This window comes from Lissotriton vulgaris, chromosome 12, assembly GCF_964263255.1.
Source record: "Lissotriton vulgaris chromosome 12, aLisVul1.2, whole genome shotgun sequence".
NCBI lineage: Eukaryota > Metazoa > Chordata > Amphibia > Caudata > Salamandridae > Lissotriton > Lissotriton vulgaris.
This window is the reverse complement of record NC_141700.1, coordinates 758,864,753-758,889,207: the sequence shown is the minus strand read 5'-3', so window position 1 is coordinate 758,889,207 and position 24,455 is coordinate 758,864,753. Positions and strand designations below refer to the sequence as shown.

Here is a 24,455-nt window from a genome sequence, read left to right as displayed (position 1 = left end):
TTGTATTCCTCTGTATGCAGCAATGAAAGATCTCTGTTATCCACAGCCAAGGTTGTGTGCACCAAAGACATATTTTAAAAGCCAGTAGTGCCAGGGATGAGTGAGTTGCATATAAGGCTATGCCTCACATTGTAGCTGACCTGTGACTGATGTATCCCAGCCATTGGCCGTAGGAAAGGCACAAGCCTACCACAAGGCCTCTATGTTACCCAATACAACAGAGCATCCTACAGCAGACAAAAGGGACGCAGGCATCTCTCTGTGCTTCCTTTAACTCACTTAAGACCCCCTTTTCTGTCAGCTGCTGACTTCCGGTCATGACCTGAATCACATGTTTACACAGCCTGACTCCCCTCAGTTGACTGAGGTAAGCTAGCACTTCGTGATCTGATGCAGATGTTGATGAGCCACTGAAAGCTCAAGCCAGATGTCTGGTTTTGGCTCAGCTCAAGGTCCTCTTGAACCCTTGAGTCCACAATGAGCTGTAACCTCATGCACCAAACAAAGCAGTACTCTGATGTAAAGAAGTCAAGAGGAAGAAATAACCATCTTGTAACTGAACTGCACAATATAGATCTAAAATGCCTAGGTTCAATCCCAGCTTCCCTATTCCACTAAATTTTGTTATTCTTTTCTAAGGAATACTCATCAGTAGTCCTAAGCACTGAATAGTCCCGCCGGCGTGCGGGGACCCCGTAGCATACACCAAAAAATACATATATGTTCAGCCAAATAAACGTCTACGCAGTACCTTCAAACATACATATACACGTGTATATACTTAAACATGAGCCTAACATCATTTAAACAGGCTTTGATGCCAAAATTGCATTGGATTTTTCATTTAAAATAAAATAATCTTTTATAGCATTTCTGTAACAAAGAACATGCACTCCTCTAGTGATCCGACTCACCCTTTTATTTTGAAAGAAAAAGGAAAGTAATAGCAGGCAATTAGCGCATAGGCTGCATAGATAACATCATAACAGTAATAAAAATGACACTATGCCTTTAAGACCACTAAGAGCTCCCTGCTCCAATCATGCAACTCATGTGACAGTTAGGTCAGTTCTTTTTTCTGCCTCCTTCTGTGAGGATCCTAGAGCATAGAGCTCGTCAATTTTGGATTGTTCTAATCAGAAATTGGTTTCCTGATAATTATTTCTACCTTCATTCAAGGTTTTCTGACTGCTGTTAGCTTGCATAGTTGTTTTCTGGCAATTTGGAAAACGTTTTCTGTCAGAAATGCCAGAATTGTTCAATAAATGTTCCTCCTGTGGTAAGGAGATGGCACAGTCTGATCCACATTCAGTCTGTATTGTGTGTTTACCATCCACACATGATCTAGAGAAGTGTTATTATTGCCAGCAAGTTTTCACTGGGTGCTCTTTACTTTGAATTCAGGGGGTGCACGGATTGCTTTTGTCTTAGTTGATTTTTGCAAAGGTTATACTACCCTATGGGGGGGCTATGGCAACTTTACCAAGTTGGATGTTCCTGTCCTAGTCATGTTTTTTCTTTGCTTGATATGTATTTTCTCTTTCTTGGGGGGTTCAAGGGCTCTATTTTGTACTGTTTTATATTTTTTTGAATGATTATATCACGAACGCACACCTCCATTTATGGACGTTCTATGGTTCACCTTCATTCTTAGAACATGGTTGGTCCGCAATCACTGCCTGTAATATTATCTGGAATCCAGTGTGAGAATATTTTATCTTAGAGGGTTAGCTTTTACGTTCATGTCCAGCATTTTCTGGGAGGATTTCTTCTTTTCTTACAGAGAATGTTCACCTCTATGGTTCTTCTCTTCATTAAGAACAGCCTGAGTTTTCCTTTCCATATGCTTTGATATTCTGGTATACTTACACTTTTCCTGTTGGGAAGTTAGATGTATATATATATATATTGATATATATATATATATCCAGGAAACTCCTTCTCATCACGCTCATTCCTCTCCACAAAAGAAGGAGCACAGACCACAGTAGTTCTTCCATCGATGGGACCCTGCTGTATGGTATGCTGGGGTCTTTTGGGTACTGAACCACCTATTACAGGGTCGCTCAGGATTAGGTGCCAATTCCTTTTTTGGGAATATATATATATATATATATATATATATATATATATATATCTCCCTTCAGAATGTCCAAAGCTTGAGGACACCACTCTACTGAGATAAAGTTCAACATGAGCTTTTATTTACCAAGACCAGCTTGTATCACCCAGAGTTAAAATTCAAGGTCCCTGACGCATTTCGTGGCACCCTGCCTCTTAATCATAGGGAAAGCAGTCAGTTCACGGCTGCGCACCACACTCATTTATCCCAATTAGCATTCTGCTCACAGGTGAATGATTCTTGTTGTATGCTGGAAGTTGTAGTGCCGCAATACATCCCCTCCAGTGGAGGCCGATTTACTGACATTATTGTCCACTTATGGAGTTGACTACTGAAATCAACTCCATAGGCGTCAGACTGGATCCGGAAATGTTTGTGTGACCGGTACCCCTACCTGCCATCAGATGGCTCTGTTTGGTTCCACGCAGCGTCATCAGCGTCGGATGTGACATCGCAGTCAACTATATAGGTGCCACCCAGGCGTGCGAACATCAGTTCTTTTCTTTCCTTGCCAATCAGCGCTGAGCTAGAGAAGAGCTACCCTTCTGTCTCTTTTTGGCTGACTCTTTTTCGACATTTTGTTGAGGATTTATTTGTGTGTGTGAAGAGAATGTCCGCTAGAAAGGTAGATAACAAGCTGTGTGGCACCTGTCACCATGCCATATCGGTTACCGACCCACACCTTGGGTACTTACATTGTCTTGAACGCGACCACTACACGAAGTTGTGCTTAGACTGCTGGGCCATGGCGCCAAAGGCTTTGAGTGAGTAGTCACTGAAGCTTCTTGTGGCCTGGCAGTCGATGCCAACTAGCACAACACCTAGGTAGTCTTGGTCCCAATTCAGGAAAGGAAGGTCGCGGGACAGCTTCAGGAGCCTCAAGTGTTCTTCGTTGCACTCGAGGTCCTCGGGACACTCTGGAAAGAAGCACAAAAATGAAACTTGTGGGGAACATCGACATTACAGGCATGGTTGTGCAGAGCCAGGTCCAACTCTACAAATCGCACTGTTTCTGGGAGCCAGGGTGAGCCCTCTCAAATAAAAGAGTTTTATGAGCCCATGCACCAAGTATTTGAGCTGACAGCCCTCAGGAGCACCTTTGGGCCCTGAGGGGTCAGAAGAGGCTCATTAGGTTCCACGCCAACGGTCTGGCCTTGACTCCAGTGGGGTCTCTTGGATCAGATCCAATGTCTATGAATATGCAGTAAGTGAAAAAATTGACATCGGAGGCAATGTTGTCGAAGGTACTTAACCTTTCCTTCAAATTGTTGTTTGCACAATGTATGTCTTTCCTACCTTAAGTCTCCCTTCTTTCACTATTGTGAGGTTACAGAGCAGTTTGCAAAGCACTGATAGTCGTTTCTCCTTGTTCTGACCTCTAGATGAGAAGCCAGATGAGAAATGGATCATTTTTGACGGCCCAGTGGACACTTTGTGGATTGAAAGTATGAATTCTGTCATGGATGACAACAAAGTGCTGACTCTCATTAATGGAGAGCGTATAGCTATGCCGGAGCAGGTAAGAGTTTGTGTGCATACTTCTTCTTTCTTTAAAATGGAAATATTCTGAATTCATGTCTTCAGAAGAGTAATTGATCTGTATGACTGAGGTGACATTCATTGTGGGGGTTTAAGATTACTTTCTGTTCTGATGACCTCTTTTAAGTTATGTCTCAGTCAACGTACAAGGCACGCATTGGCAATGCCAATATGTCTCTGCAATGCCCAAACTATTAGCCATGTCAGTGTGGATGTCTTTTAGCCATGTTGTCTAGCAGCACATCTGCTGTTTAACATGGCTGAAAGTTACTGAAAGCCCACACTCACAGGATGTTGAGCCAACACCGAGCCTCTTCACACCCCCATGTTGAGTTTACTGTCCTGCAACTCTTAACACAAAAAAAGCGATATGACTGCGATAGCTGCATCATAGCTTTTTTTCAGTGACTTTCAGCCATGCTGAACAGCAAATGAGCTTCTCGACCGCACTGCCTAAAGGCATTCCCATTGACCAGGCCAATAGTCCAGGCATTGCTGAGATTTAATGACTTTGCCACTGCTTGTTCAGTGTTGGCAGGGTCTTGCTGAACAAATGTGGACGTGATACCAAGAAACAGTTGAGGAGCTTTGAAGTGAAGCGAGGATGGAGCCTAACGGCAAAAGCTACTGACGGGAACTGGGGAACCAGGTTCAACTCTTGGGGTCAGCTGAACAATTTGTGATTTTGGGCAAATTAAGGTTCCCTCTACCGAAAACAATGTGTCACTGTGTAATGTAACTGGTGAGCACTTAAAGTGGTCCAATACCTTTGGCTGATGTTAGCACTATGGCAAGAAGGAGGATGGAACAAGTGCTCCAATACCATTGGATCGTGCAAATTTGTTTTTTAATTAAAGTAGCAGCGACGAGGAAGGTAGTGGGGGTATGGGTCAAGCAGGGAAGCAGTAAGGGATGGGGATGTGGGCAAGCAGTGACAGGAGAGGGCGGGAGAAAGCCCTTCAATACCATTGGCTTGTGTTCAACGCTGTGGCAAGACAGAGGATGGAGCAGGCGCTCCAATACCATCAGATCGTGCAAAAAATAAAAAGTGGCTATGTTTTTAGAACTTTTTAAGAAATGCATTCATTATGGACACAAGCATGCCTTTTCTTGGTATGTGTACAAGGGATACGGCCTGAAAACACAAGTATTCCTATGGAGTACTTGGAAAAAAATACTTGGTTCATGCTCTATGGGAGGGCCAAACATAAGAAGAGAACATGATGCTTGCATGCCATGATGAATGGCATCAAAGAAAATGAGAGCGATGCTGAAGATTACCAATGGCAGAAGATGGGCGGCCTGTAAGCCCACAGATAGAACACAAGACGTCCCTTCAAGACAGTGCAAGTGCTGTCTGACTGAGACCTAAAAAATGGCTTATGCGGAAAATGAAAATGCTGTGGCCAGAACACCCTAGCGCTGGAGTTTCCTGTTACCCAATGACTACTTTTATTTGGGAATCCCCATGATGTGGAGATGTGCACATTTTATGTTAGATCTTTTCAAACAAGACAAGGCGAAATATGGCCAAGAGAGACTTATAGATTTATTTTAAATGGGTGGGTCACACACAAAACAAAAGCTGTTTTGCATTCAAAACATTTTGCAAAAAGAACAAAATAACTGGATGCAGAACATCTTCAAAATCAGGAGAGATGACTCCTTCCATCTCCAAGGAGTCTACATATGCTGAGCTTGCTTGTTGAGAACATTTTCACAAGCATTCTTCCAGGATTTCTACCTGCAAGGGTAGAAGGAGAGCAGATGTCTGTTGGGATGTGTAATGGGGCATGCCAAGCCAAACGTCTCTGCATAAAGACTTCCATTGCCAAGCATAAAGAAGTTGGTTATCCTTATGGCATACTTTAGGTGCAGTTGTTGGGGCATATAATGATGTGCTGCTTGATAGAGTTGGATTCCACACCCAATCCAGACAGGTACTTGGTTTCTGAGGCCCAGATTCTATCAGAGTGAGGAAAGCTAGATGGGTATTACCCTTGTATATAAAACCTTCTTGTGCTCCAGTCACAGCTTACACGGGTGTACGGGTTCGTGAGTGGTGGTGGGAACAGGAACTGAGTCGGAGGCTTGAAATAAGGATTTTAAGGATGGCTTTATTTTCAAATATGCTCTACGACGTCTGCTGGTGGGCCTTAAGCGTGCAAACTCATCCGTTTCCGTCTTGACCCCTCTAGGAAATACAGGTTCCAAGGTGATGCAACCACGTCGGGTATGGAACCCGTCAGCTGTCCGCTTCTTCAGGTGTTGCTCTGGGCGGCGGTTAGCTCCCGTTTCGGCAGGAAGAAAAGAAGAGAAAAGGAGGAATCAGTCTGGGGTTCTGTACAGACGTAGCGTAAAGGGCCGGGTACGTGAGGGACACCAAGTGCTGTGCAGAGCCACGCCACACGCTCGCTTTCGTGCTCGACTGTGCTTGTGAAGGTAGGGCAGGGTAGTGGAGACTATACACTTTAAACAGTGACTTCCTCACTCGTTCGTTTGACCACTACGTGCAACCCAGCCCACCACTTTGCCCCGTACCTTTGTAAGCCACGCTCCTCCCGCGGGAACGTGGGGGGGCGAGTCGCCTGTCCGTTGGCCTCCTGGCTTGTAGTCCACAGATGGGCTCGTCAGGGTCTCCTCTCTGCAACACTCCGTCTCCGATGTAGTCTGTAGAACTCTCGCACCTTCTCCTCCTCAGGAATCGCCGTCCGCTGAGTTCCTGGACGCGCCTCCTTTTGGCTCAGTGACGCACCAAGGGGGAGGAGTCTCATCTTCCCCAAAGCCAGCATTAAAGGGACCGTCTGCCTTTTCTGCCGTACTTTCCCAGTCTGCACCATTGTCCATACATGTCCAGTTCTCCGGCCATGACTGGGTAGGCTGTGTTGTGGAGACAGAAAGGGGCGTAAGGGGAGAGACACCTGACCACCAGTCCATTTCATCAGTACAGTTCATATCGTGCCGTCCCGCCCGTGACAACGGGCTACAGGCAAACAGGACTTTTCCTTTGCTACATAAATTTACTGCTGCAAACTGGCAGTATCCTCAGATCATGGTCAATGGGTAAAAGCTACAAGCCTCTGTGGCTTGATGTGCTCTTTTGTGTATTGACAATCCAGCATTGAATACTCTGCTGTGAGAGCAATTAAAAGAGGTGGATCAATGTTACTGGTCTGGTGGATAGCAAGGCCTCCGTACTAAGTGTTACAGGGAAGGCCAGAACAAAATCTCAAGGACAATTCCATGGATCATTATAGGAGGCTGGCTTAGTATATGGTGCAGAGTTAAAGGAGTGATGCACCTTGCAATAATCCAGGCAACCCTTATGGTGATTTTAGTGGTCTTTGATAACATTAGTCTCTCAAAGTGGTAGCTGTGGAGAGCAGCCCTTGAGCTTGTCTTGGAGGAGTGTAAAGCAGCTTGTCTTGTCACATTTCATCAGTAGTGTAGATTAGATGAAAAAGAATCACTCAATGTTTATGAAAAAGAAGATTATTTATTACACAGCACAATCACTATCACATTGGTACATCTGCTAGCCAGAGATATTAACAATGCACATGAAAATACTTCAAAGAAATCGGGTAATTAGCGCAAATATACACTGGTTTCCATGAGGAGACAAAATATACTAAAGAAGTGGAATGCAAACTGCAAATAAGACCGGGACTTGGACCAGAGGAGCTTGGAGAACCAGGAAACACCCAAGGTAAGTACCCAGGAACCCCACCGAGGCTGTGTGCAGAGTGGAAACACAGCCACGTTCCCAATAGACGTCAATGGAGAAGTCACAGTTGCACTTTTAAAGAAAAAGGGCTCTTTCCAGAGGACCCTTAAGAAACCCTTTGGAGGATGGAATATTGGAGAGCCACCTCACCCGTGGATGGCCTAGGAACCAGGTTACCTGCACCAGGGAAGCCAGGTGCATAGGGGTGAAGTGACATTGGAATCTCCTTTAGATGACAATGGAAGACTTGGGAGAAGTCTGTGAAGATGTCGGGTGGAATTTAAGGGTGGATTCTTGAAGAGGAGAACCTACAAGCAGAGGGGACATAGTCTAAGCCACTCGGAGGTGCCCAGGAGGCAGAAAGCACAATGCCCACCCTTGGCAGGAGCTAAGGAGAGGATCTTGTCGCTGCAGCTGTGGAGACCATGTGATGCTGTGGCAGACCGGAATTCGTACATGAGCTGTCCCACTCCTAATGTCGGTATCTAGGTTGTTGGTGTCCGGCGGCAACACCAACAAGCCTTGGTAGCCGCAACTAGCGTGGAAGACGACAAGATAACGTCGTTGGAACCAGAAACATCCAAGGAACTCTCCAAGTGAAGGAGAGTCAGAGTAGGCTCTGAGCAAGCAGGAGAGCCCACCAAAGCAGGAGAAGACTGTCGAGAAGACCCCCAGGCTGAAAGCACAGGAGTCGCAAGCGGACCTCAGGCAGGGCACCAAAGATGGAAGGCCCACAGTGCAACGGATGCAGTGAGGACACTGATCTTCGAGGGATAAGGTGCTAGAGGCTGGACCTTCTTGTTGCCCCCAGATCTATGGAGTGCAGAGGCAACAAGCCTTGGCAACAGCAATTTGACACAGTGCACACGGTTTAGTTCCTGCGGCTCCAACGAGTGATACTGGGCTCCATATTTCAGGGAAGACAGGTCAGGCCTCCGGAGAGCCACAGAACCACCACTTGTGTTGTTGGGCTTCAGGAAGTCCATAGGACGACCGGAGCAGCAGGCTAGTCAGTTTTATTGTGGTGCCAGCGGATGCAGGGGTGTGACTCCTTCACTCCAGGGGAGATTTCTTCAGATGTCCTTGATGCCCACAGGTCTTCTGGAGAACCTGAGCCAAGCACAGACACATAAAAGGCAGACAAGGTGTGGAAAATCGAGACCAACAGCAGCAGTCTTCCTTGATGCAGTCTCGGTTCCAGGCGAAGTCCAAGTGTACAGACGGTCGCAGAGTGTCTTGGGTTCAGAGGTGAGTCTTGTTCCATGTCAGATCTAAGGACCCACCCATTGGGGAGCCCTTAAATAGCGAAGGAAAGGAACCACTTGGGGATCACTCCCAGAGGAGGGGGCTGGACAGAGGGGAGGATACTCCCCTGTCCTTTGTCCAGTTTCGTGCCAGAACAGGAACCAAGGTTTCCTGAACTGGCTCAAACTGGTGTATGGAAGGAGGGCACCAAATATGCCCTTCAGTGCCGCCTGGTGGCACTGGAAAGCGTTCCCATCCCAGACCAATACACTAAGTCCTGTCTGGGAGGTGGTTAAACCTACCTGTGACAGTAAACCTATTGTTCAACCTTCCCGTGCTCAAGCTCACATCAGCAGCAGAAGGGCAGAACAGGGTCTATGGTCGGTAGCTGCACTAGCTTGCTGGGAGGCCCCGAAAGGATGTAACCAGGAGTACAGGAGGGTCCCCCAAGTACCCAGTACATCGGATCATACCTCCAATACCGGAATCGATGTTGAGGTATGATTCCAACTTGTTTGATACAAACATACCAGTTTCGGTCCAGCCATTTTAGAGTTAGACATGCCGTAATGACTGATGTCCCCTATATGTCTTAAGATGGCTGACCGCACTTACAAAGCCTGTAGAATTGACTCTGGGGTTTGTAAGGGTGTCCTGCTCATGCAGGGGCACCCTCACACTTATAACCAAGCACTCTGCCCTCAGGACTGAAGGGCCTTCCATAGCGGTGACTTATAGGTTTTAAGTGTAGTGACCTCGGATATAACAAAACGTATATCTGTCGTTAGAGGTGCAAGCAACACCTCACACGGGCTGCAATGAGTTCAAGTTCAAGTGCACTACCATGGATGGCACAATACATTCTGCAGCCCATGGGGACCCCTGGTGTACTTTTGCCCTAGGAACCTTAGTACTATATACTAGGGACTTACTAGTAGCCAATTGTGGAGTTACAAAAGTAATTACCAAAGCCAATTTGGGGGAGAGCACACAAATGCTGGAGTCCTGGTTAGCAGGATCCCACCAAACTACAGTTAAAACATACTGACACCAGTCAAAAAATGGGGCTAAACATAAAAGCAGATCCTACTTTCCGACAATCATCCTGCAAAGAGACTCTTCCTCCATCATGACAGTTGACATCACCTACCTCATTATATCAGAAGGAAAATCACAAGATGCCTTATCCTAAGAAGGCTTTGCCGTCCACGGTTGTCAAGGTCACAGTAGTCACCTCTTTATTTGTCATCAGCACCTCTGTGCTGTCTCCTTGCCCAAGGGCACTATAACTTATTGTCCGTTTGTTCTGAATCATCATCTCCTCATCGTCAGCCTCTCAAGCGACTAGTCCCATGCCTCGAGCAGGCCCCGCATACAGAAAACTGAGGTTACAATCCTGTTATATTTTGTATTTTATTCTGGGGTTTTGTAAAGCATGATTAACCAACCTATGGTAGCCTGAGAGTGCTTTGTTGGATGGATGCATAAATAGGTAGTAGCAAGTAGCCATCTAATATATTTGAAAAGCCAGGTGGTGGAGAGCATGTTGATCAGTCAGCAGCAAAGGCCAGTGCCAAGAGGTATACCACCATCAATATGTCATCAACATTATAACAAAACATTTAAAGAAGCTTGAGTCTTAGAGACTGGGTGCATAATTGAAGCCGCTCTTAAGTGTCTGACCTGGAGGGACCTAAATGCCCATCTGGAGTGGCCTTTGATTGAGTCGACTTGACTATCTAAATGTGAAGAAGAGGTTAGTCCTTAGTGATCTTCAGAATAATTCCATAGTTTGGAGCCATGGACTGATTGATTGGATGCTGTATCTAATGTATCTGAATGATGGGCTGAGAGTAGGTACTTATTTGTGATTATAAAGCTTCTCTGTCATGAGATTCCCTCTGATGTTTAAATATATCCATGTACGTGCAGGATCCAAGTAACACTATCTAAAACATTTTAAGTGAAATTCTTTTTCATATTTTCCACTAATGTTCTTTTTTTAGTTTTAAAACGTATTCCCTATTAGCAAAATTAAATCGCTATATGTTTGACTGAAAACACAGCTGTACACCCCTTTTTAAAACCCCAATGTGAAGAAAGTGTTTTATTATATAGTTTGGTTTTTTGACCTTACTGTTTATTAAACTCACAAACCCATCTAGTCAGGCTTGTGTTTAACAGCTTAGCTCTACTCTGGATAGCTGTGGCTACAATCAGTAAGGCTTTGTCAAATTAACAAGTGCAAAGCATTTTGGAAGTACCAAAACAGTTGAGTACGAGAAAAACACAACACAAAGAAAATCTATCATACATTTATAAACATAGCTCTTATTTTTTTTTAGGTTTTTAGAAATCAAAATTAACAAAATCCACTGGAGGGTTCCGGAGATATAAATCAATAGGCAAATAATACATTACTGCTTTTCCTTTAAATTGAAAAGAAGCATTGGCAACTACAGGGGTTAAATTTCTTTCTAAGCTTCTCTGGTAATCCTTTTATCATTCCCTTGAGGGTCTTGTTGAATCTCTCCACAAGCCCATTGCACTGTGGGTGATAGGGTGTGGTAAACTTGTAGTTTACTCCACACTCCTTCCACATTGCCTTTAAGTATCCAGACATGAAGTTGGTACCACTGTCTGAAAGAACCTCCTTTGGAAAGCCCACTCTTGAGAAAACGGCAATGAGGGCTTTTGCCACAACAGGAGCTGTTGTGGTCCTCAGAGAAATTGCCTCTGGGTACCTGGTGGCATGATCAACAACCACCAGTATAAATCTGTGCCCAGATGCTGTTTGAGGATCCATGGGACCCACAATGTCTATTCCAACTCTTCCAAAGGGTACCCCCACCACAGGTAGTGGTATCAGGGGGGCTTTGTTGTGCCACCTGACTTACCACTGGCTTGGCAAGTGACACAGGAGCGACAAAACTCCTTGACATTTTCTGACATATGAGGCCAGTGTAAGTGAGGGACAAGCCTGTCCCAAGTCTTGTTCTGGCCTAAGTGTCCTGCAAGGGGAATATCATGGGTCAAGGTAAGAAGGAAGGCCCTAAACTTCAAAGGTATAACCAACCTCCTGGTGGCACCAGGCCTGGGGTCTCTAGCCTCTGAGTAAAGGAGTCCATCATCCCAATATACTTTATGGGCACCTTGAGCATTCCCTGCAGCCTCAGCAGCAGCTTGCTGTCTGAGGGGTTCAAGTGAAGGGCGATCTAATTGGGCCTGCCCCAGGTCTGCCCTTGAGGGTCCCCCTGTCCCCAGAAACTCAACCTGGTCAGGCTCAAGTTCCTCTGAGACAGTCTCCTCTTGGACTGCAGAATCAGCTTCCTGTGAAGTCTGATCCTCAACCTGGGACAAGTGGGAAGGCACAGCCTTAACCCTCTTGCTCCTTCTCTTGGGTTGTGGTTGGTCTAATGTTTCAAGATCCACCACTGGTTCAGGAAGGCACTTCTTAGCCTGAGACCTTGTCATGCAAGGACATGAGCTGAAATGCCTAGCATTTCTGCATGAGTCCTGTACTCCACTTCTGACCAAACTGAGCTTTCAAGATCATTGCCTAACAGACAGTCTACTGGGAGGTCTGCACTTACCACAACTTTCTTTAGGCCATTTACCCCTCCCCAGGAGAAGTTCACAACAGCCACACTATGTGTAGTAGTGGAGTTGCTTGCATTGGTCACTAGGTAATTCTCACCTAGTACAATCTGACCAGGGTCCACAAAGTCAGGTGTCACCATAGTGACACTGGCACAAGTGTCCCTGTAGGCCTGAGCCAGTTTCTCATTTATCAAAGGTGTCTGCCTATACTTGCCCAGGTTACTGGGACTCACAGTAGTGGACAAAGACAAGCCCACATCATATAGGAGAACAGCCTGAGTAGGGACTCTGACTAGGCCAGATTCATCTCAGTACCCAGGGTTAACCCTACTATACCCTTTGGCTGTGTACCACCACTGCTAACTGTACTAGGGGGTGCAGGTGCTTTAGGAGCTGCAGTGGTGGGGACTGGATTTTCCTTGGTGCATTCACTGTCCCAGCGTGAAACTGATTTGCAGGTATTACGCCAAGGTTTCTTTGGGCCATCATTCTTATTTTTCTTGTTGCCATTTTGGGAACCACCCTCCTTATTACTAGTTTGGGGGCCTGAAGACTTCTGGTCCTTTTCTTTATCTTTCTGATTCCCACCCTTCTGGTCTGTTTTCTTCTGGTCACCACCATGGTTCTGGGGTTTCTGCTTAATCCTTGTTCTGACCCATTTGTCTGCCTTCTTTCCCAATTCTTGGGGAGAGGTCAGATCAGAGTCAATAAGGTATTGATGCAACAGCTGGTTCTGACAGTTATTAAGGATCTGCTCTATCATTATAAGATTGTACAATCCTGTATACTCTGAGACTTTACTTCCCTGCTGCCATCCCTCCAGAGCCTTAGTGGCACAATCAACAAAATCAGTCCAGTCCTGAGTCTGTGCTTTTTGGGTGTCTCTGAACAACAACCTGTATTGCTCAGTGGTTAGGCCAAACCCTTCAATAAGAGCACTCTTCAGGACAGAGTAGTTTTTGTCATCCTCAGGTCTAACTGTGAGGAGCCTATCCCTCCCTTTCTCAGAAAAGAAGTACCATAAAATTGCAGCCCACTGATCCTGAGGAATCTGTTGTACCATGCAGGCTCTCTCAAGAGCAGTCATCCATTTGTGGATGTCATCCCTTCCTTGTAGGGGGCACAATTTTTGTCAGGTTTCTATTGTCATAGCTTCTGTCTTTCTCTCTAGGATTATTGCTGCCACCAGTGGCATCTAAGCCACACAACTTCTGTTCTCTTGCTAAAGCAAGTTTAGCTTGAGCCAAGGCTATCTCTTCCCTCTCTATTTGGAGTTGGACAGCCCTCATCCTGGCCCTATGCTCTTTCCTCTGGGGGGGGGGGAGTCATTCCCCTTTGAGATTATCTTGAGACACTAGAAATATGAGAGTCCCCTGATGGAGATCTCACCCTTCTGTTGCCTGGGAGATTTATGTTATGGGATCTGGGGAGGTGCTGGCCCTCTCCATTCCCATGTAGGTCTAAGTTGGCCTGGCTAAGCCTGGTAACTACAACCTGGTTACCCCTCTGATCCTGATCATCAGGCTCATCTACTTCTGAGCCCTCTTCCTCCTCTTCTTCCTCTTCCTCATCTGGAGTTTTCTCATTCTCAGGGGTGTTCACTCCATCTCCTAAATCTAAGGGAGCTGCACTCGCCTTATCTAAGTCATCCTTTTCCAGGATGGCTATCAGGGAAGGAATGGTGGGGTTTCTACCCCTTTTTAGCCCCCTTGCAATGCACAAGGCACCCAAGTCTTTGTGGCTAAGTTTGTCATAGCTGGAAGTTGCCTTGGTAAGGTCAACTGTCACAGGGGCAGAGCCTGAAGCTCTTCCTGTGTCAGACATGACTGCTAGTGAGGTGTAAGTGGTGCACTTACCTACACTAAGTGTTTTCCTACTGTACCTTGCTAGTGAGTTGTAGTCAGGGTGTGCTAATCCCTTTAATCTACAACTACTAAGTTTAGTAGAACTTAAATATGCTAAGCTTTTGATTTATATGTACCTAAGGTACTTGATGTGATCTTTCAATTTGATAAAACGATTGCAATGGTAAAACAACAGCAAGCTCAAATCCGCACCGCTGCACACCAATGTGAGAGGTTGGCCTGATATATGATGTTTCCAATACTGGAACCACCTTGTATCAGTCCAAACAATCCCTTATGGTGTCTGGTTGTAAGTCAACCTTATAGACAGGCTATCTTAATGGTAGCATGGACTAAGCAGCCTTAAAGGCTAAACTCAAGAGGTCGTGTTAAGCGAGCTGTTTTACCAATCACAATCCTGTAATATCAAATGAAAGGACACCACACAAGTATATATTATAAAAATATATGTGTTTATTTCTAAAATAATCCCCAGTACTCTTTATGAGCAAAGGGGCACAAGCGTTAAATCAAAAGCACAGTATAACATACAAAGTTACACAATTATGGATGAGGGCGGGTGGCCACTCAAACCATATATTAAGAAAGTGGTATAAGAGATACCAATCGAACAGTGGTTAGGCCTAGGGCCTAGGTAATCGTTGGGAGCAGTCGGGACAAGAAATGCTGAAGTCTGGAAAAGCCCTCGGGATTCGGGTGCAGCGCTTAAAGCACACGCATGCACCAATGCAAAGTCAATGGTGCGTAAAAGTTACACAAATAGAGTTTAAGGATACTTCCGCTGAACCTAGAGGGACAAAACTTTAGTCACAGACCCTAGAGGTGTGTACCAGTGTGGGAACACTGGCGTTGCAAAGTTACCTCACCCACAGGAAGCGGGTGCATAGGGTCGAAGTGGCGTCGGGTTTCGTCACGCAGGTTGTTGCTGCTTGAAGCTGAAGATGCTGCAGGGGATGTGAAGGAGAAGTGTCCGGTGTGATCCAAGGGTGGATCAGAGTAGAAAAGTACCTGAAAGCAGAGGGGACAGAGTCTGGGTCACTCAGCAGTGACCAGGGTGGAACCAGGACGGAACCAGGCAATGTCGGGCGCAATCAGGTGGTTGTCGAGGAGCTTATCTCCGCTGCCACGTGGGCTCTGGGGCATCTGCGACGTCCAGGAGCAGGTCACGAGCTGTCCCACGCAGGCTCTCACCGTCGGCGCTGTCGGCTTCAAGATAAGAGCAAACAACACTTGGCAAGAGCAATCCACGTAGGACTGAAAGATTGCTTCTCACTCGGACCAGGAGGGTCAGAGCGGGTGCTCCTTTTCAGAGGAGCTGGTGCAAGTCTGGACCAACCAGAATCACAAGTCGTATTTAGGTTTTCGCTGGCACAAGGGCCACAAGCCAGCTGGCAAGTGACAGGGCCAACCCGTTGAGCCAAACAAAGCAGAAGGGCCCCACGCAGCACTCGTCGAGTGTAGAGGGGTGAGCTTCGGTGCAAGAGTGGTGAAATATCTTCATTAATGAATCCAAGATACAGGAAGGTAAATTAAGTGAAGTTTAATCCAGGAATAAAGATCCCATCCACATACAATGCCAGCAGACATCAACTGACTGAAATTAGAACATATCCATGACAACATTCACTGACATAACTAATGACATCCTTAAGATTCTATTAAAGCTGCAGTGTTAAATATTACACATCTCCTTCCCTCCAAAAAAAACCCAAAAAAATAAGATGCACAACTTACATTAATTTTGTTTCACGACAACCCACCTTACCAGGTCGCCTGACCATGACCAAATCACCAACACAGACAACAGTTTTTTTGACACTTTTTTTGACATCAAAATATGCTTTTCTACGTTCAGCTTTGTCCATCTCATTTTTAACAATTTCATCTTTGTTGCACACACTCTCTTTACCCTTTAACACTTCATACTTATTAACCCAAAAAGGTTCAACATGCGTATTAGGAATTCTCCCAATAAACAATAAAAATGGAGTCTTCCCAGTTGTAGCATGGGGAGTGTAACGGTATTCTTCTATTTTTCCCAAAACACATTTTTTCCAATCAGAAGACAAGTTTTTAGCTAAACTGATAGTGTCCTTGATTACTTTGTTAAATCTCTCGACCATACCATTGGCCTCAGGGTGGTAAAGAGAACAGGTCTTATGTGCAATACCCCTAGAAGATAAATAATGTTCCATTTCCCTGGAAACAAATTGAACACCATTATCTGATAAGATGGTCGCAGGAAGACCTTCTCTGCAGAATAACTCACTCAAACATTGAATAATCTTACTTGAATCAATTCCTGACAAAGAAAATACCTCTGGCCATCTTGAGTACATGTCAATGACCACCAGTATAAAAACCTGAGAATCTCTATGTTGTATGGGACCCACTAAATCCAGAGCTATGTCCTGCCAAGGACCATTAGGTCTTCTTCTCAAAAACATAGGTTGTGTGTGCGTACTATAAGACTTGTCACTAACATTACAGTGTATACAATCTCTAATCACCCTTTCAACCATTTTATCCCTGCCCGGCCACCAATATGACATGCTGAGCCTCTCCTTACTTTTGGATAAACCAGAATGAGCAACATGAACCAAATCTATCAAATCTTTCCTAAGACTAGATGGAGGAATCAACCTTGTCCCACGAAACAGTAAATCATTATCAACAGATAATTCACTGCGAACGGTCCAAAAAGGCTTAGTCAAAGCAGAACCTACTTTGCAATTGACCCAACCAATTTTCAACAAAGACATAACCTCACATAAAGTAACATCTGTCCCCAACTCTTCAGACCATTTCTTCTCAGATAGAAATTCATAATCCACAGAACAAACTAGTTCATCATCAAAATCCAAATAATCATCTTCCAAATCTCTTTTAGAAACTAGGGGGCATATGTATAATTGAAATTCGCATTCGCAAAGGCCGAAATTCGCCGAATTTCGGCCTTTGCGAATGCGAATTCTCAATATGGTATGTATGAAGCAAATGTGGTTCAAAATAAGGAATCGCACAATTTGCGATTCCTTATTTTGCGATTGCATGTAAGGAATCGCACAATGTGCGATTCCTTAAATGCAATGTATCATGCAAAAAAATATTGCTAATTGTCCCTAAGGAATCGCAAATTACCACCAACTTCAAGTTGGTGGTAAGTTGCGAATTCCTTTCAAAAAGCAATTGTTTTAAAAACAAAAGGTGCCATGTGATGCTCATACATGCCCTTAGGGCATGTATGTGCGCCATATGCGCACACATGTCATTTTCAGGGGTGCAGCAGGGTGTCCTTTGGACACCCCTGCACCCTTGCGAATATTCTCAATTTGCGATTAGCAAATTGCTAATCGCAAATTTCCCCTTCATTCCTAGGGGCCTCCTGGCCCATAGAAATGAATGGGAAATTATTCCTTAATTGCGATTAGCAATTTGCTAATCGTAATTAAGGAATCTTAGGAAATCGCTAAAAAGAAGCTGATTTCTACATACATACCATTTTGCGATTCTCAAATAGCGATTAGCAAAAAATCGCTAATTGAGAATCGCAAAATGCTATTTTGATACATATCCCCCTAAGCGTGAGAGGACATCTGCTATACCATTATCCACACCCGGAATGTATTGAATACCAAAGCTATATTCTTGTAAGCCAATAACCCATTTTGATATCCTACCAGATACCAGATCCAAACCTTTCTTGCTAAAAATTTCCACTAAGGGTTTATGATCAGTATGGACATCAAAGACCAGACCCCAAAGAAATTTCTTTAGCTTTCTCACTGCCCAAAACACAGCCAATGCTTCCCTCTCTACAACAGAATAACGAGTTTCAGCATCTCTCAAACTTCTGGACAGAAACATTATGGTTTGCATGCCTTCAGGACCATTCTGCTTCAAAACAGCACCTAACCCTTTCTCACTAGCATTAGTGACTAGAATAGACTTGAACTTAGGATTGAAACTTTTTAGCGCAGGAGCACTGTTTACCCTTTGTTTAATTTCAACAAACTCATTCTCACATTGATCAGACCACTGAAATTCAGGGTTGGGGCTTCTCAAACCCCGGTGTACAGCTTCGAGGGTCACTCGTGGGCTGCACGGTCAGCGTCTTGTGGTCTTTTCAAGATGGCGTGCCCCACGCTTCCGGTCGTCTCCACGGGTCTCAGCTCTGCAGGGACTGGGGATCGGGCTGTAAGAAGGCAGGCAAGCTTGATCTCGTTGATCTCTGTCGCTCGAGTTTCGGCGGGAACTGCAACAAAGCAGACGTCGAGGTGCTGGATGGTGCCTGTTTGCACAGGGTGGTCACTCCTTGACCACAAGGGAGATTCTTCAGTCTTCTACGTTGAGTAGGATGTCGAAGGGTCCAGAGTTTTGTTTCATCAGGATAATCTGAGTGCATTGGCACTGCTCCCATTCTTATACCAATCTAGGGGGCTGGATTACCTGCTAGGTCCCCTCCTATGGGTGGGACTCAGGAAGGGGGTGGATACACCCCTTTCCTTTGATCCAGGCCGCGCTGGGACAGGGGCTGGTGTGCCCCAGAACCTGTTTGGCCGGATTATGCAAGGGGCAGCCTTGTGCGCCCCAGGCAGTGTCTGGTTTCTTTCAAACCTCCCTGCTACAATCCACTATCTCCTGTCTGGGGTGGTGTAACACCGCCCTGCGACAGGAAAGCCTTTGTCCAGGCCTCCTCTGCTGAGTTTCGGTCAGCAGCAGGAGGTCAGACTCGTGTCTGTGGCAGAAGCATCCATTTTGTGGATCTGAGGCTCTTTTAAAAATCAACCGCGTTTCAGTAAAGTAACATGTCTTCTCCCTCTAGAGGGGATGGAATGCTATCCCCGTCGACAGAACTGTCGAGGGGATAGTATTCCAAATCGTATGACACCTTACACAACATGTTTTGATAAAGCCAAACCAAAGTTGCTATATAACCGCGAGGATTATAATGCACTTAATAGTATATGGTATGGCATTATCCCGGATCAGCTTAGGGAGTTGTTCCCGACAGCTGCAGACAGGCTCAGCTCATGCCAGAGCGCCATCTCACATTAAACCACGCACTCTGCCTCCAGGATTGATAAGGCCTTCCATAGGAGTGGCTCACAGGTTTATATGTGTCCAGATATAGGTTTAGATATAGGTATACTATATATAAGCAAGGGGTGATTACACCCACTTGCCCCAGCTGAGGGATCAGCCAGTTGTGTCAATTTAAGAACCAGCCAGGGGTGGCAAAAGCTATGCTTCAGCCCCTGGTAGGCCTTGGTGGCACGTATGCCCTGAGCACCTATAGTGCATGGTACAGGTGCTGAAAAGGAGTCCATTTTCCGATTGGGTTATGTACCTATAGTACATGTATGTGAATTTAGAGAGAGAACAGCAGGCTGGGGGTCTGATTAGCAGGCCCACAGCCTCAGTAAGTCGAAAACCAGTGAAGCAAAAAGCAAAAATTGGGGTGACCATAGGATAGCAGACCCTTCTCTCCTACAATCACCACGGATACTTCCCTCGAAGGATGGGGGGCACACCTTCAGGGAATGACAGGAAATTGTCTCAGAGATCTGATAAAGGATTAGAAAATCCAGAATATTAGCTAATAGAAAGCATCTCCTTGCCTGCCTGATGAATTGAAGAGTCTGCAATGCATGCATGAGGCCTGGAAGTGTTGCATTCTTTGCTCTGGCACACACAGATTTATATCCTCTAGAATGGGGACAACAGACCGTGTGACCAGACAGCCGCATTGATGTTTCAGCTGGCAGAAGCTATCTATACTCTTAGTTGGTCTTCAAGATGTACTATTTCTGGGTTAAGATATGGGCAAGGGTATTCAGTGTCTGGTTTAGTTGGAATTATAGGAGGACCACAATGTCAGTAGAAGCTGTAAGATGAGGATCAGGTATTGCAGGGAGAATTTGGGTTAAGATTTCAGGTTAACCATGATAGAAATTCCTGTTATTGGTAGACTTTTTCTGTCTTTTGTCTAGCTTGTCTGTTTACAATTTGATTAGATGGGGATCTGTCCAACTGTTCAAACTCAATGCGCTGGAGCTCTGAGGTGTCAGGGAGAACAGAACAGAATTGAATTGTTGGCCAACGGTGTGAAGCTACAGGCATCCACACCTTAAGTAATGTTCTGGCTGTGTGAATTAAAATGATTGTTAGCCCAGATTTAAATGTCTAGTCCGTGATAGTTAAGATATTTTGTGCTGGGTAAAGGAGGCCGTATTGGATGGAAGGGAAACATTTCTTAGAAGGATGGTAGATGGCCACACAAGCAAGGTATGCGGTCCAGATTGTGACAGCCTCTGTTAGAAGGTACTTTAATGAGCATAGGAAGATCCTTGTAGCTCTCTGAGGGAGAGTAAATTGAGATGAGCCAATGCCACTCACCACATCTACATTTACTCTGTTTTTCATCAGGATATGCTAATTCAGGTGAAGGAGACTGGCTATGTCAGGTGCTGAAGATTGATTGAACTAATCTCCAAGATGGCCATATGTCCGAAGCTATTGTTTAAGAAGTAGTTCATGACTGTTGTAAGCATTGTTTTACTCAGATCATGCATGGATTGGGGCATCTGAAGGTACTGGGAAGTGAGCATGCCAATGCTGATTTACCAGTAGAAGGAATCGGAGCAAGAATGTTGAAGCATATAGTAGAGACTTGGAAGCGGAAAAAAGAGAGGGATAAGATGGGCAGAGCTGGGTCTGGTGCTTGTATGAGTAAGGAAGAGTCTAGAGTAGTAGATTGGTCCTTTGTGATTGCTTTGACCATGTTGATGTTCTGTTCAGTGACCCAAAGATTGAGCTGGTTAGCATGAGTCATTAGCTTACTAATATTCTAGATGTTATTCTCTTCGAGGCAGCAGGACCTTAGAACCCTGGTGCAATCGCTGGTCCTCTCCAGACTGGACTACTGCAGTTCTCTTCTTAATGGCCTCCCCAAATCCCACTTGTCCCCCCTTGGATCTGTTCTCCATTCAGCAGCTTGTTTCACTTATGGGGCCAAAAGAAGCGACCACATCACACCGATGTTATCCACCCTCCGCTGGCTTCCCATCGAGGCTAGAGCTATCTACAAGACTGCCTATATCACCCTGAAAGCCTTGCACTCCTCCTCTCCTCGCTACCTGGCGAATAAACTGAAATTCTCTGGAGGCTTTAGACCATCACATAATGGCTTCCAATCGAGGCAAGATCTATCTACAAGACTGCCTGTATCACCCACAAAGCCTTGCACTCCTCCTCTCCTCACTACCTGGCGAATAAACTGAAACTCTCTGGAGGCTCTAGACCATCACGTAATGTGGAAAATCTACTGCTTGAACCTCCCACTTTCAAGAAGGAAAGATCGATGGCCCAATCCTTTTCAGGCAATGCGGTGATAATCTGGAACTCACTTCCGCCTCAGCTCCGGACCACCACCTTCTCCCAGGCCTTCAAAACGGACCTCAAAGTTCTCCTCTTCCAAAGACACCTCCAAAAGTAATTCACGCCCTCTCTATTACCTGAAGGGAGACCTCCCATTACTGAAAACTCTATTCTCCATGACTATGGAAGTGCCTTCCCAGTGTGTTCTTGTGGCTGGAGTGTTTGCCATTTATTGCAGTATTATCCTTGTACCTGTGTTTAGTACTCTTTTGTAACATGCACACGCCACTTTTCTCTTGTAACACACTGTTTGCTACCTCTCACATGTTGTTTGCCTTTGATACTTGCACAAGTGCCACCATTGCCTACGTAACGTTTGTTCTTGTGCCTGAGTGTCTAGCATATATTGCAGTATTTTACCTCTAATTGTACTTTGTTTTCTCTTGTAACCTGCACACACTGTTTGCTACCGCATGTATTTTGCTTGCTCACAATTGTCACTTTTATCTCATGTAACTTAACGTCTGCTTTTGTAAGTTGTTCACCTGTAATTTTCTGTTGCTATTGTGAAGCGCTCTGATGCCTTCGGGTAAAGTCTGCACTATATAAAAACGCATAAATAAATAAATAGGAAGTTCTGCCGGGTGTCGAGAATCTTGAAGGAGATGGGTAATTTTGAGAAATCATCCTTTTCCAGTTAAAGTTTCATAGCTTTAGAACAGGAGTTGTGTGGTTCCATTTTACAGGATTGAGGTGGGTATCGGCAATTACAGTCTCCTAATGGGAAATGTTCTGCTTTGTGGTAAATGGGAAATGGTCGGCTTTGTGGTAATTTATTGGGGATAGAAAATGTCATAGCTGAAGTTCCATAAATGGTGAGGTGTACATCAGTATATTTTTTAAGAGCCATGATGTGAAAGTTAGTGGTTCAATTTTAAGAGTCCCACGACTTCAAAAGAATCCCAAGAGCATTTCGGGAGATGCCCAGATTGGAAATTTGTGAGGTGAAGTAAATTAAAAGAGTTTTGCAGCAAGAGAGCTTTAAAGGGATTCCACGTTGGTGAATAGTCCAGCGCGGCGGTGAGTCAGGTTAGGGCAATAAACTGGGTGTGAGAAAGGAAACAAAGAATGGATGAACTTCTGCAGCCTGGCGTCAACAGTTTTAGTAGACAATGAGCAACATACAGGGTTGTGGGTGAGAAACTGATGACAAGAAGCCAGGCTTTCCACTCAATATGGATCTATCCATACTGGCTCACAAACCAGCCATGCAGATGTACATTCACGGACCCCTGTTGAAATGGATTCCAAATGAGCTGGAGAGAAGATGTTTCAGGATAAATCTGTGCTAACGGTCAACAGTTGGGGCTGGGAGGTAGGTCCACGTGGTCTAAGAAGAACACCGCTTGATCTTTGCATACTATGTGCACAAGATGATAACAATACACAGCCGAGGATGCAGTCAGGTTTGTCAGTGAATCCAATGTGAATATGGGCACCTCCTTAAGCAGGATCAACAATGTGCTGCTTAGCATTCTGCTGATCCTGGCGCTCTTGCACATCGGCCCCTGAAGGATGGATGGCCGCAGTGGGGCTGGTCCAGGCAACCAGTGACAATGACGCTGTAATGGCAGCCGCAATCTTTCTGCCGTAGGGCACCATTGATGGACAGTAACTGTCCAGTGTCTATATGCTGGCTCTGTGCAGTTCCAGGTGCAGGTTTGTGGGAGCAGGGCGGAGTGCCAGCCGGCACCCGCCAAAGTCCCATGGACGCATGTAGCAGTGAGATTGGTCTCACATGTGGCCAGTGAGAAGCAGCCCAGCCCCACTGATGGCCAGGTTGCACATGTCATGTGGCTTCAACACTGCTGCGAGGTGGGATTGACGTCGTTTATTGTCCTGCTTTTGCGTATGACCCCAGAGCAAGAAGAGAATCCAGGAGATTACAACACCCTTCTGATAATCTAAGCGGTACAGCAGTGAGCTGGATGATGAGACAGAAGAAAATTAGGAGTTCAAGACAATGCCAACTGCCCTAATTGGACAGGACAGGGTCCTCAAAGTACCAGATTCGTAAGTGTGCAGCCTTCCTAATCTACAGTCCTGAGTTTACTGTTGCCCTGGTAGACGAACGTGAACACCCCCCCCCCCCCCCCCCCTCAAAACCTGCGGATTGATACTTATTCCTGACAACAAAGCAGGAAAAGGGACACTGGAAGAAAGAAAGAGCGAAACAGCATGTCGCACCACGATGAATAGGAGCAGTCGGACAAGCTGAGCAGAGAGAACCCTCTTCTGAGGTTCTTCACTCCGCCAGGCACCTGTTTGTTGTTCTTGACGACATGGCCTAGGCCGCCATGACTGCAACCTGCGATACAGAAAAGGGGGTGGTGATGAACAGGGTGTCTGAATTAAGCAGACCACTCTTACCCAGTCCAAAGATCAGGGCTTGATCCATCACCATTATTTATCTCACTGCACCATCCCAGCTCAGAACCTGGCTATATGCAAATCGGTCTGTCCCTGGCCCAGTGCATCATGGGAACAGGGCAGACTAAACTACCAAGCCAATTCTTCACCAGAAAGGAGACAAGCTACCGGGGACCGGTTTCTGGCATTTCAGCCGTCTTCGGCCCGGCTTGCTTGAATCCTGATGGTGCAGTGAGACTGCAACCTGATCACATGATGATCTCGGAAGCCACATTTCTGCCATCCGCTATCTCTCCTGTGCGAGTTATTTTCCTTGTCGAGGAATCATCTTAAGATCTTGAAACTCTCCACGTCTACCGTACAGACCTAATCCGGATCGCCTGAGGAATTAACTGTTAAATCTTAAAACCTGTACACGATCAGCTTCTTTCTGATAAAAAAAAAGTAACAAATTCCCCAGCTTGACGGGAGGAAGTGATGTTTCCAGTGAAAGTTGAGGTTTAACGCAAGGTCGCCGTCAAAGGATTAAAAGTTGCAGTTTAGTAAA

At 45.5% G+C, this 24,455-nt stretch overlaps 1 protein-coding gene across 1 annotated transcript in view; it reads left to right on the top strand.

Moving 5' to 3' along the window:
* Positions 1-24,455, top strand: part of DNAH2 (dynein axonemal heavy chain 2) — a 2,538,822-nt gene that overhangs the window by 1,406,556 nt on the left and 1,107,811 nt on the right. Inside the window, exon 44 of the mRNA XM_086946066.1 lies at positions 3,505-3,641. Within this exon, the coding sequence (XP_086802192.1) occupies positions 3,505-3,641 (137 nt within the window). The remainder of the gene's footprint in view (positions 1-3,504; positions 3,642-24,455) is intronic.